At 44.0% G+C, this 19053-nt stretch overlaps 1 protein-coding gene across 7 annotated transcripts in view; it reads right to left on the bottom strand.

Moving 5' to 3' along the window:
- arhgap24 (Rho GTPase activating protein 24) overlaps positions 1–19053 on the bottom strand; it is a 451915-nt gene that overhangs the window by 394736 nt on the left and 38126 nt on the right. The window contains exon 1 of one of the 7 annotated variants that reach the window (XM_059646326.1): positions 16686–16703. The exons of 3 other annotated variants lie outside the window; for them this stretch is intronic. Coding sequence is in view for 1 of the 4 variants with exons in the window: in XM_048546206.2 (XP_048402163.2) it covers positions 12208–12244 (37 nt within the window). In the remaining 3 variants the exon portion in view is untranslated. Of the gene's footprint in view, positions 1–12207; positions 12440–16238; positions 16609–16685; positions 16704–19053 lie in introns of those variants that run through there. 3 more of the 7 variants (XM_059646304.1, XM_048546215.2, XM_048546206.2) reach the window with 3 other exon arrangements.

Raw genomic sequence — 19053 nt, 5'->3', positions numbered from 1 at the left:
TCACAGCAAATCAGTGGTGGCAGAACCATAACCTGCATGAAACTTTAAAATTGATTAGTATGTTGAAAGATTTAGCCCCAAGGAAAACATCGGATTTGTTCTGTCGACTACACAAAGTTTATTTAGACAAGATTAAGAGATTTCAATTGTTTGCAGTTTTTGCTATTAATATCGCAAACCAACTGTCTAAAGGTAACTAACTCCCTTAGCGGGTAAATGGACATGAACATGCCATAGCTGGTCATGGGCAAGGTGAAAGGCCATGGAGGGTGGGTGAAGCTGCATTATACTGCATGGATGGCAGATGGGCAGTATGTAAGAGGGAGGGGATGTGAGAAGTTGGTGGCAGAAGGCCTTACTCATTCCACTTTGACTGGGATAAATCCCTATGTCACTCAGACAGGCCTTTTAAACAGTGATAATGGGAACTGCAGATGCTGGAGAATCCAAGATAACAAAGTGTGGAGCCGGATGAACACAGCAGGCCAAGCAGCATCTCAGGAGCACAAAAGCTGACGTTTTGGGCCTTGGCCCTTCATCAGAGAGGGGGTTGGGGAGAGGGAACTGGAATAAATAGGGAGACAGGGGGAGGCAGACCGAAGATGGAGAGAAAACAAGATAGTTAGAGAGGAGAGTATAGGTGAGGAGGTAGGGAGGGGATAGGTCAGTACAGGGAAGATGGACAGGTCAAGGAGGCGGGATGAGGTGGTAGGTAGGAAATGGAGGCGCAGCTTGAGGTGGGAGGAAGGGATGGGAGAGAGGAAGAACAGGTTAGGGAAGCAGAGACAGGCTGAGCTGGTTTTGGGATGCAGTGGGAGAAGGGGAGATTTTGAAGCTTGTGAAGTCCACATTGATACCATTGGGCTGCGGGGTTCCCAAGCGGAATATGAGTTGCTGTTCCTGCAACCTTCGGGTGGCATCATTGTGGCACTGCAGGAGGCCCAGGATGGACATGTCGTCGGAGGAATGGGAGGGTGAGTCAAAATGGTTCGCGACTGGGAGGTACAGTTGTTTGTTGCGAACCGAGCGGAGGTGTTCTGCAAAGTGGTCCCCAAGCCTCAGCTTGGTTTCCCCAATGTAGAGGATGCCACACCGGGTACAATAGATACAATATACCACATTCGCAGATGTGCGGGTGAACATCTGCTTGATATGGAAGGTCATCTTGGGGCCTGGGATAGGGGTGAGGGAGGAGGTGTGGGGGCAAGTGTAGCACTTCCTGCAGTTGTAGGGGAAGGTGCTGGGTGTGGTGGGGTTGGAGGGGAGTGTGGAGCAGACAAGGGAGTCGCGGAGAGAGTAGTCTCTCCGGAAGGCAGACAAGGGTGGGGATGGACAAATAGCTTGGGTGGTGGGGTCGGATTGTAGATGGCGGAAGCGTCAGAGGATGAAGTTCGTTTTCGGCAAGTACCACCAGGTCGTCAGCATAAGCCACCACATCCACCTTTTCTCCCGCAGACTGGTACCCTATACGACAATCGGCCAACTCGATCACCTCATCCACTGCCATAATAAAAAGCAGTGGAGACAGAGGATCACCTTTCCTCACCCCACTGGTGGCTCTGACCATGGAACTGCCCAACAGGGCCTCCGCACCATCATATCCACTTTTTAACAGAGCCACCAGTGGGGGATATGCACCGAATCCTGTCGCTGATCTGAAGATAGTGTCGTGAGCAACCAGATCGAATGCCTTTGACACGTCAATAAAAGCGCAAGACAAGTTACCAAATCTTGCATTAGCCTCACGCAGCACCGCCGTTACAAGCTGAGTGGCTTCGAATGTTCCATCCGTCTGTAGAAAACTGAATTGAAAGGATGGCAGATCCAGGCAGGACATCCATCTCTCGGCCAAAATCTTATGAAGTACCCGGAGCACCACAGATGTCACGTTTATCAGTCTCAAGTCCGTAGGGTGATTGACCATCCCTTTGGACTTGGGGACCAATGTTATCCGGGGTCATCCTCCGACACTTCTGCTCGGGAACCCTGCAGTCCAATGGTATCAATGCGGACTTCACAAGCTTCAAAATCTCCCCTTCTCCCAAAACCGTCCCAGCTCGTCCCCTCCCCCCATTGCATCCCAAAACGAGCTCAGCCTGTCTCTACTTCCCTAACCTGTTCTTCCTCTCACCCATCCGTTCCTCCCACCCCAAGCCGCGCCTCCATTTCCTACCTACCACTTCATCCTGCCTCCTTGACCTGTCCATCTTCCCTGGACTGACCTATCCCCTCCCAACCTCCTCACCTACACTCTCCACTCTACCTATCTTGTTTTCTCTACATCTTCGGTCTGCCTCCCCCTCTCTCCCTATTAATTCCAGTTCCCTCTCCCCATCCCCCTCTCTGATGAAGAGCCTAGGCCCGAAACATCAGCTTTTGTGCTCCTGAGATGCTGCTTGGCCTGCTGTGTTCATCCAGCTCCAGGCCTTTTAAACAATTCACTTTGGCAAAAGCAGACTCTGTGGTTGCCTTTGGCCCCATTGCCAGGTTAGCTGGCACTAGCACAGGCCACTCAGTGCCTCCATTCCCACAATGATGATGGATGCCATCAGAGTGACCCCACTCCTGAGGGAGATGTGTTAACTCGGGAATATGCCTGACTCACACCTCCTTCCTGGATGATGGAAATCTGGGCCAATGTGTTCAAATGAAACACACGGGAACTATCATTTAGTCAAGACAGCACCATCTGGCAATAAAGCATTCAAAATGTGGTCAAGGAATTTAACAAAAGACTTTTTTTTATTACTTTCACATGCCTTCCGCAATTATGTCACGGGGTCAAGGTTGGATTTTAGGGGGTGACATGTTTTCAATGATGTCTGCTAGAATTTTGCAGAGGGGTCCTGCCCTCAATCTTGATGGCTGTGACAGGTATAATGCTGGAAGCAACATTAAGACATTAGGGGAGCAAGTCTTGCCTTATCTGGGGAAGAAGTCTCCCCTGAAAATGTAGCCATGCATGGTTAACAACTCTGTAGGCCCAGCAGTGACAGGAGGTTATAGCTACTGCTGAGGCAGCATACAGTGTCATCACACTGAGGTATGTCTGGGAGTGGGTGGTGGGGGGGTGATCAGGAGCATCTTGGATAAAGGGATAAGGGGTTGGGCTCACGAGACTGGGTTTTTAGGTGGGGGTAATTACCTCCAGAAGGCCTAGAGGTCATGACAGCATGTAAACTACTGGAATTGGGGAAATGACGCCACTTAAGGCCCCAATATTCCAAAGGTGTTAGGATGCTGCCTGAGCACATGCTCACTTCCAGTAAAGTTTTAGAGAGGTTGCGGCAAGCAAATAGATGGGTGTGGAGGGTGCAAACTACTTGTTGGATTTTACAATTCCCCCCACTACTTGCCAGCAGGGGGAATAAAATCCAGCTGTATCCGACTCACAGATAAGCCAGGCGATTTGGCCCATCCAGAATTACCCCAGCCTGCTTTCGTTGCTACATCTGAATCTTTCTTCAATTATTTTGTGGCGATTGCATCCACTGTGCTTCAGGAAATCCATTTCCAGGGTTTCTTCATCTCTGGTTCAGAAAGAACCTGCAGCTATCAGTCCACAGCTCTGACCTGTCACCCCCTTGTCCTGGAGCCAAATTTCAATTTAAAACCACTGACCAGAATGAACCATTTTCTGCTTTATAGCTACCTCTTTGGCTGGCAGCTCCTGTTACTTCTATTTCATATAAATATAGAACACATTTATTATATAAAAATAAGAAAACACTATGTTATTTCATATAGAAATTATTCCACATTGGGGAGGTGAAGGCCTCATGGTTTTATTGCTGGGCTGCTAATCCAGAGACCTTGGTAAAGTTCAAATCTCGCCACTACTGGTAGTGGAATGCGAATACATAGAAATCTGGAGCTAAGAGTCTAATGGTGACCATGAAACAATTAGCAGAAAATCCACCTGCTTCACTAATATCCATTAGGGAAGGAAACTGAGCTTACCTGGTCTGGTCTACATGTGACACCAGACCCACAAAAAAATGTGGTCGAGTCTTAATGCCCTCTGAGCTAGTCAAGCCAATGATGCCCTAATCCTACAAATGAATAAAAACAATTCTTTCATGAGATGCAGGAGCTGCTGCAAAAGCAGCTATTGACAATAACCAGTTCATCCATTTTTGCTGATGTCAGTTGAAGGACAAAATATTGGCCTGGGATAATTCTCATGCTCTCCTTCAAAATAGTGCCATGAGATTTTTTTTATATCCACGTGAAAGGGCAGGCAGAGCATAGGTTTAGCCTCTCATTGAAGAACTGACACCTCCAGTGGAGCCCTCTGTGACAGGACTGCTTTGAATGTAACCTCAGACTGTTATACTCAAGTTTTGAAATTACAACCTTCAGACTTTAAGTCAAGATTGAGACATGATATAGAAAAGACATAACTTAATTGGAGAAGGTTCAGAAAAGAATCACCTGAATGTTGCTGAGACTGGAGGGTTTATAAGGATAGCTGAATAGGCTGGGACTTTTTTCCACTGGAGCTTAGGAGGTTGAGGGGTGACCTTACAGAGCTTTATAAAACCATGAACAGCATAAATAAGGTGAATGGCAAAGGTCTTTCCCCGAGGGTGAGGGTGAGGGGAGTCCAAAACTAAGTGAAATATCATTTAAGATGAGAGGAGAATGATTTAAAAAGAAACTTGAAGGGCAACTTTTATCACTTAGAGGGTGGTTTGCATGTGGAATGAACTGCCAGAGGAAGCGATAGATGCAGGTGCAGTTACAACAGTTAAAAGGCATTTGGATTGGTACATGAATAGGAAAGATTTAGAGGCATAGGGGCCAAATGCAGGCAAATTGGGATTTGTTTAGTTTGGGAAATTTAGTTGGCATGGACTAGTTCCACCAAATCGTCTGTTTCGATGCTGTATGACTCTATGGCTGCCATTGTGGTCTTCTGTCTCAGTCACAGTGCAATACTGCTACAACAGCCATGAACATAATATTGTCACTACATCATAGCTCATGGCCTTAAAGGTATAACTGTCTCAGATTTCACCCTAACCGAGACCATCTGAGGCATGATATGTCATTTGAACCATGGTACGCTTGTAAATGTATAGCTTAATATTAGCCACTGAAGTGCCTGTGATTGTTATATATATCAGGAGCTGCGATGAAAGTTCAATCCTCAGTGATATGTTTTTCATGTCTATTTTGTATGTTACCTGAGCTAACTGAAGTATTATCCTCACAGGTACAAATATCCTGCTGAAAACAAAAGCACGCTGCACGGTGGGAGGTCAACCATTTTTCTCCTAATGTGCGGCTTCCACTTGTCTGACATATCCTGTCAAAGGCCTGCAACTTCTAATGTGTTATTCGGCCTCTTGCTTTTTTCAAAAAAAACCTGTCCGTGGGTGATCCCGCATTCATCCCAATGCACATCTGCCTGTTTTTACTGTCGGGATTTGTAGAAGTTAGTTTTGCCTTTTTTTCACCGGAACTCTGAAGTGATCCTTATTACATCAGTTTTAAAATTATTAGCTCAAGAGATGTAAGCATCACTTGAGAGGCCAGCACACCATAATGCCCCCGAGAAGATGACAGCGAGCTTTCTGTTGCTGTCTGAATAGTGCAGGTTCACCCACAATGCTGTTGAGAGGGAGCTCCAGGAATTGGCCTCAGTGACAATGAAGGTAAATTGATATATTTCTAAAACTAGATGGTGTGAGACCTGGTACTTGCAGTGTTCCCTTGTACGTAACTGCCCTTGCCCTTGTGGAGGGTGGGGGCTAGGTTTTAGTAGGTACAAAGGAAAAAGGTTTGATTAGTTTCTTGTAGATGGCCACTTCATAGCATAGAACATAGAACATTACAGCGCAGTACTGGCCCTTCGGCCCTCGATGTTACGCTGACCTGTGAAACCAAACTGAAGCCCATCTAACCAACACCATTCCATTGTCATCCATATGTTTATCCAATGACCATTTAAATGCCCTTAAACTTGGCGAGTCTATTACTGTTGCAGGCAGGGCATTCCATGCCCTTACTACTCTCCGAGTAAGGAAATTACCTCTGACATCTGTCCTATATCTATCTCCCCTCGTGCTAACCATCACCGTCCGAGGAAAAAGGCTCTCACTGTCCACCCTATCTAATCCTCCAATCATCTTGTATGCCTCTATTAGGTCACGTCTTAACCTTCTTCTCTCTAACAAAAACAGCCTCAAGTCCCTCAGCCTTTCCTCATAAGATGTTCCCTCCATACCAGGCAATATCCTGGTAAATCTCCTCTGCACCCTTTCCAATGCTTCCACATCCTTCCTATAATGCGGCGACCAGAACTGTACACAATGTTCCGAGTGCGGCCGCATCAGAGTTTTGTAGAGCTGCAACATGACCTCATAACTCCGAAACTCAATCCCTCTCCTAATAAAACCTAACACACCGTACGCCTTCTTAACAACCCTATCAATGTGGGTGGTAACTTTCAGAGATCTATGTACATGGACACCGAGATCTCTCTGCTCATCCACACTACCGAGAATCTTACCATAAGCCCAGTACTCTGTATTCATATTACTCCTTCCAAAGTGAATCACCTCACACTTTTCAGCATTAAACTCTATTTTCCACCTCTCAGCCCAACACTGCAGCTTATCTATGTCCCTCTGTAACCTGCAACATCCTTCTGCACTATCCACAACTCCACTGACTTTAGTGTCATCTGCAAATTTACTAATTCTTCTACGCCCGCATCCAGGTCATTTATAAAAATGACAAACAGCAGTCACACCAAAACAGATCCTTGCAGTTCACTACTAGTAACTGAACTCCATTTGAACATTTCCCATCGACCGCCACTCTCTGTCTTCTTCCAACTAGCCAATTTTTGATCCAAACTCCTAAATCACCCTCAATCCCATGACTCTGTATTTTATGCAATAGCCTAGCATGGGCAACTTAATCAAATGCTTTACTGAAATCCATACACACCAAATAAACCACTTTACCCTCATCGACCTGTTTTGTCACCTTCTCAAAGGTCTCAATAAGGTTTGTAAGGCATGACCTACCCTTTACAAAACTGTGTTGACCATCCTTAATCAAATTATTCCTTTCTATATGATTATAAATCCTATCTCTTATAATCCTTTCCAACACTTTACCCACAACTGAAGTAAGGCTCACTGGTCTGTAATTACCAGATTGTCCCTCCTCCCTTTCTTGAACAAGGGGAGAACATTTGCTTTCCTCCAGTCTTCTGGCACTATTCCTGAACATAACGACGACATAAAGATCAAAGCCAAAGGCTCTGTAATCGCATCCCCAGCTTCCCAGAGAATCCTACGATACATCCCTTCCAACCCAGGGGACTTATCTATTTTCACACCATCCAGAATTGCTAACACCTCCTCCTTGTGAACCTCAATCCCGTCTAGTCTAATAGCCTATATCTCAGTATTCTCCTCAATAATATTGTCTTTTTAGATTGATGGAGGGATGCAGATTTTAAATGATCGATGGGGTACTTTGACCTGGATGCTGTCAAACTTGAGTGTTGTTGGACCTCGTGTGGAATATCCTATCCCAACACCACCCACTCGCCTCATATGAAAAAGTTGACAATTTCAATTTCTCTCTTACTTGAAGGCTTCTGAGCAAATTTCAGAAAGTTAAGATTTGGTGCAACAATAACAATAAAATTCAAAAGAAAAACAAAGTCCAAAATCAATAAATTAATGACTTAAATGATTACTAATTATTAAATTGGGCAAAAAGTGCCAAACAGCAGTGCAGAATCAGAGGGAGGCAGATTACACCCAAATCCTGACCACCAGGAAGAGGCTGGAGACCAAGACCCAGCCAGGGAGTTGGATTTAACTCGCATTGAACTTACACTCAACCTGGTGGTGCACATTCAAACCAGCCTCACTGAATTCAGAGGAAAGTGGGGTCTAAGCAGGTAGTCATTGAGCTTGAATTTCCTCCTCTCTGTGGATGGATTTTAGAGAGACGGGAACTGGTACTATGTACATATGTACATACATACCCACCCACCAGGAAAAAGTCAGGGGTGGTTGGGAGGGTGGATTATTGTGATGCAAGTCCCTGCAATCTATTTTTACCCAACTGCTATGCAACCTATGTTTTCTTGTATTCTGATTTCATACTTTAAATCAAGTGCTGACAACAACTATGTTAGCATTTTTTCACAATTCTTTTGGCAGGTTAGGATGAGGGATTCATAGGACATGATTTTCAAATGTGTCTGAATGAAAATTATTCAGTCACTCATGGTGCTAATGCTCCTACTTCTGTGCCACAATGTTTTGCTGTTACTTTTGGCCAGTTAAACATTCAGCAGAAATTTAAAAGCTTCAAAATCAAAATGTGATACTCATTCTTTTATCAAAATGGATCGTAATCACTAATTTCATTGTCACCATTTGATTGTTGTTGGTTGAGCCCTTTTGAATGCACCAAGATGAGCATCATGAAAGACTATGGATGTGACGGATTTGTAGACCTAGATTGAACCCAACAATAAACCAACTTAGCAGGAATGAGGCCTAGCTTTCTGCATGGTTATCTGGGCTACTGCTTCACAGCTCCAGGTCTTTTTTTATTAGGTTTAGTCCTTATGTGGATACCTGTAGTAAGCCAAGTGTTCATTTCAATATTGATAAAAAACTCTGACATCCATTTCAGAGGAAGAACACTCAATGTGGAGTACCAGTTGGCGTTTGTATTGTGTTAGTCCCACAACTATTTTCAGATTGAGAGTTTCCTAACCAGCAACTTGGGACAAAAGGCCCTGAGAGTTAAAAATTGCTGCTTTTTTTGTGCAAGCATACATATCAGGGATCTTCCTCTTGGCCCTACAACAATGGGCGATTGCAAAAATGCCATCCATCACTTTCCTGATTATTTCTGTCACCTCAACCTTATCTCACACACCATGAACCGATCAGCAATCTCAAAGAAAAGCAAAATTGATAAGGCCCCAAAAGCTGAATGAGATCCATTTTATCGTTAGGAAGCTAGAAGGCAAATTTAAAATTTTCACTTGCTTCAGGTGTTAATGAAATTTGTAGTCTGGGTGCCTTCCAAAGGCAAAAGACAAGGAAGGAGCTGAGTATCAGCTGCAAAAAAAAAAGAATGGCTCAGACTGAATTCAGAACAAGTCTCTATGCAAACATATTTTGATGAGATGTCCACTATTAACAAATCCATTATGGAGATGAAGATCAATGCAGTCACACGTGACTGACTGGGTAGAAATCACATGGGAAAACCATGCCAGATTTATACAGAGCCAGGGTCAAAATGGCAGCCTGCACTCAGCCACAGAATTCCCACCCCATTCCAACAGATATCAGCAGAGTGAAATTATAGGCTGGAACTCAAATTTATCAAAGCCATTTCAATATCATGCCAAGTTCAAACAGATCCTATTTTTGCTGTTCTAAGCACAACAGGTTAGAAGTCACAAATTTATGGACAAAATGTAAATGCATTTGGGGATAGAAAAGCCTGTTTAAGTACAAAACAAAAGTCCTGCAGCTGTCAGAGTTGAAGAAAAAGTGCTGTACTGCCTTCATTGACAGGACATTTTGCGTAGCTCAGAAAATAAACATTACAATCTGTTCTCCCACTTTAAGTGGACTTCTTTTTTGATATTTCTCAAGGACTGTAATAATAGCTTAAACCATTATAAATACTTGTCAGAGTTTCTAAAAGTCAAAATACACGTTTCTCAGCAAGGATCCCAAGTTCATATTTTGATTGACATATTTGTGCAGGTATTTAAGAATTAATTGTCTTTAATGCAGTTATCAAACACACATTTATGTTTTTATAACAGATTAATAACTTGAGGGGATTGAAGGAGAATGTCACATATGAGATTTTCTCTTTTCAGTTTGAAAATATGAGGGAGAACATTTACATTGTTAGATTGCTTTTTTTTTCCCCATTTCCATATAGTTCCTGAAGCTTCGCCATGATGATGTGGAGATGGCACAGGGAAATATGAGAGGACATGAAGGGAAGTTAGGAGTATGAAGTGACTAAGAGGTGGGATGGGCTTAAGAAGTGAAGCGGCGTGGGAGTGTGAGCTAGCATGAAAGTAGCACAGAGACAATGATGGTGTATGAGAGGATGTGAGGGCTAAAGGGTCTAACACATGTTAAAACTGGGACAGAGTTACAGATAACCACAAAAGGGGTTCAAACCAAGCCATGTCATCAGTTGCCTACAGCTTTGGGAACCTCAAATCTGTTTCCAGCATCAGCTTGCTCCTGCCTGCCTTTCCAAAATCTAAATTGCATATGGTTGGGCCTTTTATATCCAGGCAGATCTGCAAATTGTGGAAATTTCCATACTTTTGACTACTTACCAGTGTTAAAGATGTCAATGAAAAGTGGCAACAAGGGCTTTGTACTTAAGGACTCGCAAATATAAATGCAGCAGTTTCTGCAAACTAGAGGTTATCTATTAATGATGATTAACCATAACCAGTTCACTGTTCATTACAGAAGACCTTACCTATAATAAAGGGGACCAGAACTTACATGGTTGCTATTTTAATCGCATCTTGATCATTTGTAATGTTGTGCAAGTGTTTCCAAAGCAAGATTTTAATTTCACAATGTGCATTGTCCATTTGAATGTACAGATTTTAAAGATGAAATTATGTACAAATAAACAGCTTACCTAACAGTAAAAAGCAGAAGACAAGAAGCTTAATGAAGAATAACTGCTACAGGACAAGTGTGAGATAACAAGGTGTGGAGCTGGATGAACACAGCAGGCCAAGCAGCATCTTAGGAGCAGGAAAGCTGACGTTTTGGGCCTAGACTCTTCATCAGACCTTGTTATCTTGGATTCTCCAGCATCTGCAGTTCCTATTATCTCTGATACAGGGCAAGTGCGGTAAGCTTAAGACTATTTATTGTCAACTTATTTTACTCGCCATTTCAGAAGAATGTCACAAAACACTAATAGGTGGAGCCAAGGGAAACAACAACATAGATTTCTAGCTGAGCGTGTAAACCTGTGACCTATAAAATTGTATATGAAGCAACATGGACCTCAGATGTCTCTTTCAGGAGCTGATCGCATGAAACTATGAAGGTCTTATACCCAGTTCAAGAGCTTATTGAACTGTTTACTGGCCAGGCATTATGCCATTCACTCATCAAAAATGCAGCAAGTACAAGTAAATGATCCTTAACTGAATGATGAAGAGATATTTCAGCCAGACTGATTGCAGCATTCCAGTAAGACACCATTAGCTTAAGAATGTGGTCATTTTCAGAGTTCAAAATTTACATTTCTTATCTTGCATCAATCTACAATCTGATTTTCCAGAATTTTCTAAAGCTGCTTCTTATGTCAAACATTGCACAACCAAAGAACGTCACACATTTTTCAATTGTATGTATGTATACATTATAAATTAATTGTAAATATTATAAAGTAAGCTTATAGTTGAAATTTTAGTAGCATTTCCCAAACTATTGAGCCATTAAATAAGAAGCAAAGGCACAGGGACATACTTTGGAGTCAAAAGTGATACATGAAAATCTTCCTTTTGTTAACAAGAAAAATTGAAAATTAACTGGTGACCAAAATTTAGCGGAATCAATCTCAAATGCCCAAAAATTCAATGACCATTGGGATCTCAAGACTGTGAACTTCTAGTTTCAGAAAATCAAAAACAAAATCAAAGCTCAATTTAATTTTCAACTGTCGAGCATCCTGATTTAATCCAAAAATCAGACTTCCAGTTGCTCATTGCTAAGGATAATCAGTGCAAATTATAGTAGTCTATTTGCAAGTGAATCATTATACAATCCATAAATTGCTCTCACTATGAATTAACAGATAAATATTAGTGTGATCTGCAATGCATACCTATCAGACGTAGAACTATGCTACCTATGCTCCCACTGGCAGTTCAAACACATCTTGTAATTTTATCTTGTTGTGCAATAATTTGCAAAGCAAGTCAGAATTCCAAAGATTTCTATCTCTGTATTGCATGGAGCTGACAACATTCTTGATGTAAATTCACCATTAACAAATCAGCAATCAATAACACTGCAGAATCAACCATAAAATCTCCACTATACCCTTCAACTTCCCTTTTATCTATCGCAGCAGGCAAGGAGTTCATCTGATATAACATCACTTAACAAGCAAGCAACAGCTGCACCGACACAGCGCACATCTTACCTTGTCTGGTGATCCTCAACCGTGGACTTAACAGCATCGTTGTTTCTCAAACCTTAAAGCTCAATGCTTGCTCTAACATTCTAAGCAAGGATCCAAAGAGCACTATAAAAGGTATACTGTCAGCCTTCTCTACTGGACTGATGAATAAAAGATCAGGCAATCTACTGAAAAAACTACATGTATTATTTGTAATATTCGAACCTGTCTGTAGTCGAGCTTTAGAGTAAATTGAGTAGAAAAAGACACTGTCGTCTCAGTGTAGTGTTTTAATTCAATTGTAGTGTCTTTGAATTCTACAGGCAGGTGGAACATTGAGAAAGCACTATGAACAACGTTTAGATTTTAACTCTCTCATGCCTACTGGCTTCTGAACGTTGGAACTCTGGATTTTTGATTGTGAGAACAAAAGAGTTGAATTGCCCAGTGGCTTTGATCAAAGTAAAACAAATTACAATGTGTTGGACTCAAACATTGAATTATACCTACAAATGCAGAAATTTGAAACATCTAGACATTTAGTTAAAAGCACGTTAGTTTAAAATTGGTTTTAAAAAGTAATCCGTATTCCTCTGTAATGTTACTGGAAGCAGAATTGATATAGCAGTGGGTAAACAATTAGGCCTCTAACAGTCCTAACTGGAGGACAGGTTTATAGTGCTGTTGAGTTCTTCCCAAATGCAGGCAAGCACACCGCTCTTCATACCGTCTCCAGCCGACAATGTGGTTGGAGCCCAGCCGCAAAACAGAGGCAGCTCCCAGGGGCAGGTCAAGGCCAGCCATTGATATCTCTTCTGTATCGGCCGGGACCACTCTGCTGTGGAGGGTGCTCTCTTGTGGCACGGTGGCCATGTCCACACCTTTGAGCTAGGGGTTCCGGATCCATAGGTGCATCACAACATCTCCACACAGGTTGATTCTGAAATGATCTAAAGCTAAAAATAAAAATGAGCAACGGAACGTGCAGCAGTGCTCACTTTGGTCTGGTATTCGCTAACAATGAAGGCCGCTGGGATGTGACAGCCTCAACCATGACCAGAAAATCAGCCCATAGAGGAAGTCCACTCTACACTGATGTCCTGACAGCTATGGCCCTGACGGAACATTAAAGGTTCAGAATCTGCTTGCAACATCTCCTTTTTGAGGTGTCTTCAGAGACGCCTAAAAGGTATCACTAATACCCATCCACTCACGATTCAGTCTCGGATGCTCCAACTGAAGTTCTGGCTTTAGAAAATCACTCACTGTCTAAATAGGATACTGCTGTTGTAGGCACCCTATTAGTTAATCACACCCTGTATGATCATACCACTGTGCAGCCAACAGACTTGTTCACCTGCACACCTGCTAATGTGGCAAACTGCATCCGCTGTACCCGTTGCGGCCTCCTCTACACCTGGGAAACCGAGTGGAGGCTTGGGGACCGCTTTGCGGAACAACTACACTCTGTTCGCAATAAACAACTGCACCTCCCAGACGTGAACAGCAGTGCCACAGCGATGCCACTCAAAGGTTGCAGGAACAGCAACTCATATTCCGCTTGGGAACTCTGCAGCCCAATGATATCAATGTGGATTTCACAAGCTTCAAAATCTCCCCTCGCCCTACCACATCCCAAAACCAGCCCAGCTTGTCCCAACCTCCCTAACCTGTTCTTCCTCTTATCTATCCCCTCCTCCCACCTCAAGCTGCACCCCCATCTCCTACCTACTAACCTCATCCCAGCCCCTTGACCTGTCCATCCTCCCTGAACTGACCGATCCCTTCCCTACCTCCCCACCTACACTCACCTTTACTGGGTCCATCCCCACCTCTATAACTTGTCTGTCTCCTCTCCACCTATCTTCTCCTCTATCCATCTTCGATCTACCTCCCCCTCTCTCCCTATTTATTTCAGAACCCCCTCCCCTCCACCATTTCTGATGAAGGGTCTAGGCCCAAAACATTAGCCTTCCTGCTCCTATGATGCTGCTTGGCCTGCTGTGTTCATCCAGCTCTACAACTTGTACTGAGTTTCGGGCCAGCATTAGTTCCTAACTTACTACTGTTCCAACCTTGATGTGATCTATTTTAATCTTTTGATAATGTAGAACTTGAATCCTGCTGATAAAAGACACATTTTGTCAAAGCTTTTCATCTTGCACTCATCAGAACATCTCACAAGAATACCAGTTCATTTAGTATTCTGACAAAACGTCCTCATGAGTACAAGATGAAACATATTGACATAAGCAACGGTTTAACCTCATTGTAACTGTGAACTCAAATGTTTATATTTTAAGAAATAATTCCTTAATGGTTTATACCTTACTATGTTTATTCTCAGGTGCTGTCTTAGAAGAAATTTCTAAAAGATGATTCCTCAGTAAATTTTGTAATCCTATAAATAACAGATTAACATCAACTAGTTAGATATGGTAACCAGCCTCACTGCCATGTCACTGAAATGAAACTGTAAAGAGTGGCTCCTTATTCCTCAACATTGGTCTTCAAAAATAAATACAAGGGAATCTAAGGAATCTGTTTGTCTCCACTTATTTGTGAATGTGTCGGCAGATTTCATTCTAAAGTGACTTGATACCTTTCTTTATGACCTCACAGGATGACTGTGTATTCCAGAATGCAGAGGTAACAAAGTCACTGGGTGTGAACCAAAGGTATACTGCTGCAGACCACATTGGATTGGGACAGAGGTTGATCTTTGGTAAGGCACTGATAAAGATGTTCTAGAGACTCATGTAGATGTAAAATAGCAAGGAGCATTTACGCAGATGATTTCTACAATAAATACTGATGGAGGATTGGGTGAAGGCTTGCCATAGTGCCCTTATGTGTCTCCTGATGTGTTTCAAAAGTCTCTCTCAAATATCCAGTGGCAACTGAATAGTAAAAGGTGATATACTTTTAAGTAGCACTTAAAATCCTCACTTACTCCCAATGAATCAGTCGCAGCTAGAAGATGGCATTAGTTCAAGTGACAGACACTGAAATGTCTTCAGCCTCAGATTGGTAATTGGCAGCTTAACTGGCAATTAGCCCTTTACAATCCCCCAAACAGCCGTTCCTTAACTGAGCAGGAATTCTGCATTAATCATAGGCTAAACCAGTGTTTCAGTTTAAAAACTCCACCTTGGCTACTTCACAGGCACTTTGGTACCTATTGCACCTGGGGAAATGTTTGTTCAGTAGTTAAACAAGAGAGAGATCTTATTGACAAGCCATACTTCAAAACTAGACAGATGAGCAATTTCGGTGAGAATGGCCAACTCTGTCATCAGGTACTGTACTGTATTTGAATCATCTAAAAAAATCCTCTGCTGAAAAGCTGAAATAGACAGACGATATAAATAAACTCTTTTCCTTTCTATAAACAAAAAGTATCGCATTTTAGAATAGAGTTTAATTTTCTATCTTAATCTAAATGTTAATTTGCACTCCCTTCTGATTATTGCTTTCAATACACAGAACACACTGACAACTGACGTAAACGTACATCTCAGCAAAAAAACAATGAAACATGTTGAAATCCAAAAAACATTTACATTGTTACATTGACTCTAAAACAACAGGGTAAACTGCCCTTTTTGTTCCAACAGTAATAAAGTGCATTTTCTCACCTGAGCTGAAAAGAAATATAATTCACTGCGACCTAATTGAGGTAATTATGACATTGACAACAACTTGCATTTCTATGGCGCCTTGAAAGTAGGAAAGCGTCCCGAGGTGCTTCACAAGAGACATAAACAGACAACGATGGATATCTAAGTCTAGAAACTAGATTGCGCCGGAGAGGTGAACACAGCTTCAAAAGACTGCTAAAATACTTCCTCATTTGTACCTGCAAAATCACAGCCTCATTAATAATGACACTCTCAACATTGCCTCTCCCCCATTAAAGCAGGATTTTTCTGTAATCGCTGCACCGCACTTTGTCAAATATCCTTCTAAAGCAGTTAGCACCAACGCCGAAAGAATGCAAATTCTGTGGCACCTGCTTATTATAAGAATAATATATGAAAAATACACAGTCTTACCCACACTTTACATTGCGTGCACGCCTACCAGAGGCAGGAACAGTATCAGGAGTCAAGAATGCGACTAAAAGGCAGCGGCCAATTCTCAAAAAGGGAAACGCATTCCAGCTGCAAAACCTGTGTTCCATGTTCAGGAGGAAATAGCTAAAGAAGTGACAGGGGAGAGTCCAAGGTTTTGTGATGCTACACTGGAAGCCACAGCGCAAGCAGCAAAGAGTAGGGATTCATTTCCTTAGGTGGCTGGAAGCTTTCCAGACATTCACTGAGAAAGCAGTGGCAGGAGTAATGCCGGGAGGATATAGTTGTAAGTACGCCAAGAAATCCATTGCCACAGCTAGAGCTTCAAAGTAAAATGTCTGCTAAGATACTTCCTCATTACTCACTGCCCTCACTGTCTTGCAATCACTGCAACACACTCCGGTAAAATATCTGAAGAAGCGTCCCGACCTGAAACGTCAGCTTTCCTGCTCCTCTTGATGCTGCCTGGCCTGCTGTGTTCATCCAGTTCTACACCTTGTTATGTCAGATTCTCCAGCATCGGCAGATCCTGCCAGCCCAGTAAAATATCCAGTGTGCCTCATCACTCCAGCGAACTGTTCTCCAGCACACTGCTTACATTACAACATCATCATCATCATCGCCCCCAGGAAAGTGGCCCTGGCTCAGTGAGAAAGCGCTTGCTGACCTTCCTCAGAATGACTAAACATTTCCTGCTCCGCTGCTAGCCTCTGAGTTTGTTGGTTCCACTCAGAAAAGTGAGTAAGTTTCTCCAGCACACATGGCCATGCAGCAGGCAGCAATCTGCTCCATTGGACCAAAGTTGGTCAAAAATCCTTGGAAGTGGACTTGTCAGCGATACAGTGATAATGGGAACTGCAGATGCTGGAGAATCCAAGACATTAAAATGTGAGGCTGGATGAACACAGCAGGCCCAGCAGCATCTCAGGAGCACAAAAGCTGACGTTTCAGGCCTAGACCCTTCATCAGAGAGGGGGATGGGGTGAGGGTTCTGGAATAAATAGGGAGAGAGGGGGAGGCGGACCGAAGATGGAGAGAAAAGAAGATAGGTGGAGAGGAGAGTATAGGTGGGGAGGTAGGGAGGGGATAGGTCAGTCCAGGGAAGACGGACAGGTCAAGGAGGTGGGATGAGGTTAGTAGGTAGAAGATGGAGGTGCGGCTTGGGGTGGGAGGAAGGGATGGGTGAGAGGAAGAACAGGTTAGGGAGGCAGAGACACTGCTCCCACGATGAGGCATTCCGCTCCCGCACATCCCAGAAGTCCAAGTTCTTCAAGGACCGCAACTTTCCCCCCACAGTGGTGGAGAACGCCCTTGACCACGTCTCCCGCATTTCCCGCAACACATCCCTCACACCCCGCCCCCACCACAACCGCCCTAAGAGGATTCCCCTCGTTCTCACACACCGCCCCACAAAACCTCCGGATACAACGCATCATCCTCCGACACTTCCGCCATCTACAATCCGACTCCACCACCCAAGACATTTATCCATCCCCACCCCTGTCTGCTTTCCGGAGAGACCACTCTCTCCGTGACTCCCTTGTTCGCTCCACACTGCCCTCCAACCCCACCACACCCGGCAACTTCCCCTGCAACCGCAGGAAATGCTACACTTGCCCCCACACCTCCTCCCTCACCCCCATCCCAGGCCCCAAGATAACTTTCCACATTAAGCAGAGGTTCACCTGCGCATCTGCCAATGTGGTATACTGCATCCACTGTACCCGGTGTGGCTTCCTCTACATTGGGGAAACCAAGCGGAGGCTTGGAGACCGCTTTGCAGAACACCTCCGCTCGGTTCGCAATAAACAACTGCATCTCCCAGTCGCAAACCATTTCCACTCCCCCTCCCATTCTTTAGATGACATGTCCATCATGGGCCTCCTGCAGTGCCACAATGATGCCACCCGAAGGTTGCAGGAACAGCAACTCATATTCCGCTTGGGAACCCTGCAGCCCAATGGTATCAATGTGGACTTCACCAGCTTCAAAATCTCCCCTTCCCCCACTGCATGCCAAAACCAGCCCAGTTCGTCCCCTCCCCCCACTGCACCACACAACCAGCCCAGCTCTCCCCCTCCACCCACTGCATCCCAAAACCAGTCCAACCTGTCTCTGCCTCCCTAACCTGCTCTTCCTCTCACCCATCCCTTCCTCCCACCCCAAGCCGCACCTCCATCTCCTACCTACTAACCTCATCCCACCTCCTTGACCTGTCCGTCTTCCCTGGACTGACCTATCCCCTGCCTACCTCTCCACCTATACTCTCCTCTCCACCTGTCTTCTTTTCTCTCCATCTTCGGTCCGCCTCCCCCTCTCTCCCTATTTATTCCAGAACCCTCACCCCATCCCCCTCTCTGATGAAGGGTCTAGGCCCGAAACGTCAGCTTTTGTGCTCCTGAGATGCTGCTGGGCCTGCTGTGTTCATCCAGCCTCACTTTTCATTATCTTGTCAGTGATACAGTTGATCTATGCTTGATTATGTTAGCGATTTTGCTGATAGATGGAACCATGCTCAATTGCTCAAGCTCATGAGTGGCTAGAGAGCAAATTAAATATCAGAGCCTCGAGAGAGAAACACCTCACTTCTGGCGGAGACTGTGGGATGGGTGGGGTCGACCGTTCATTCCACCCAAAGTTTGCTGGAAGCTGACTGCACTCTGCCCCCTCCCACTCTACAAGTTTGTCCTGCAGTAATCCTCACACTGCAGGTGGGCTGCGTAAACTAACATTGAGACTTTCCCTTGAAATGCTGCTGGGCCTGCTGTGTTCATCCAGCCTCACATTTTATTATATT

The sequence above is a fragment of the Stegostoma tigrinum genome, chromosome 1 (genome assembly GCF_030684315.1).
Source record: "Stegostoma tigrinum isolate sSteTig4 chromosome 1, sSteTig4.hap1, whole genome shotgun sequence".
Classification (NCBI taxonomy): Eukaryota; Metazoa; Chordata; class Chondrichthyes; order Orectolobiformes; family Stegostomatidae; genus Stegostoma; species Stegostoma tigrinum.
The sequence above is the reverse complement of the archived record's forward strand: the minus strand, read 5'-3'. Positions and strand labels throughout refer to the sequence as shown.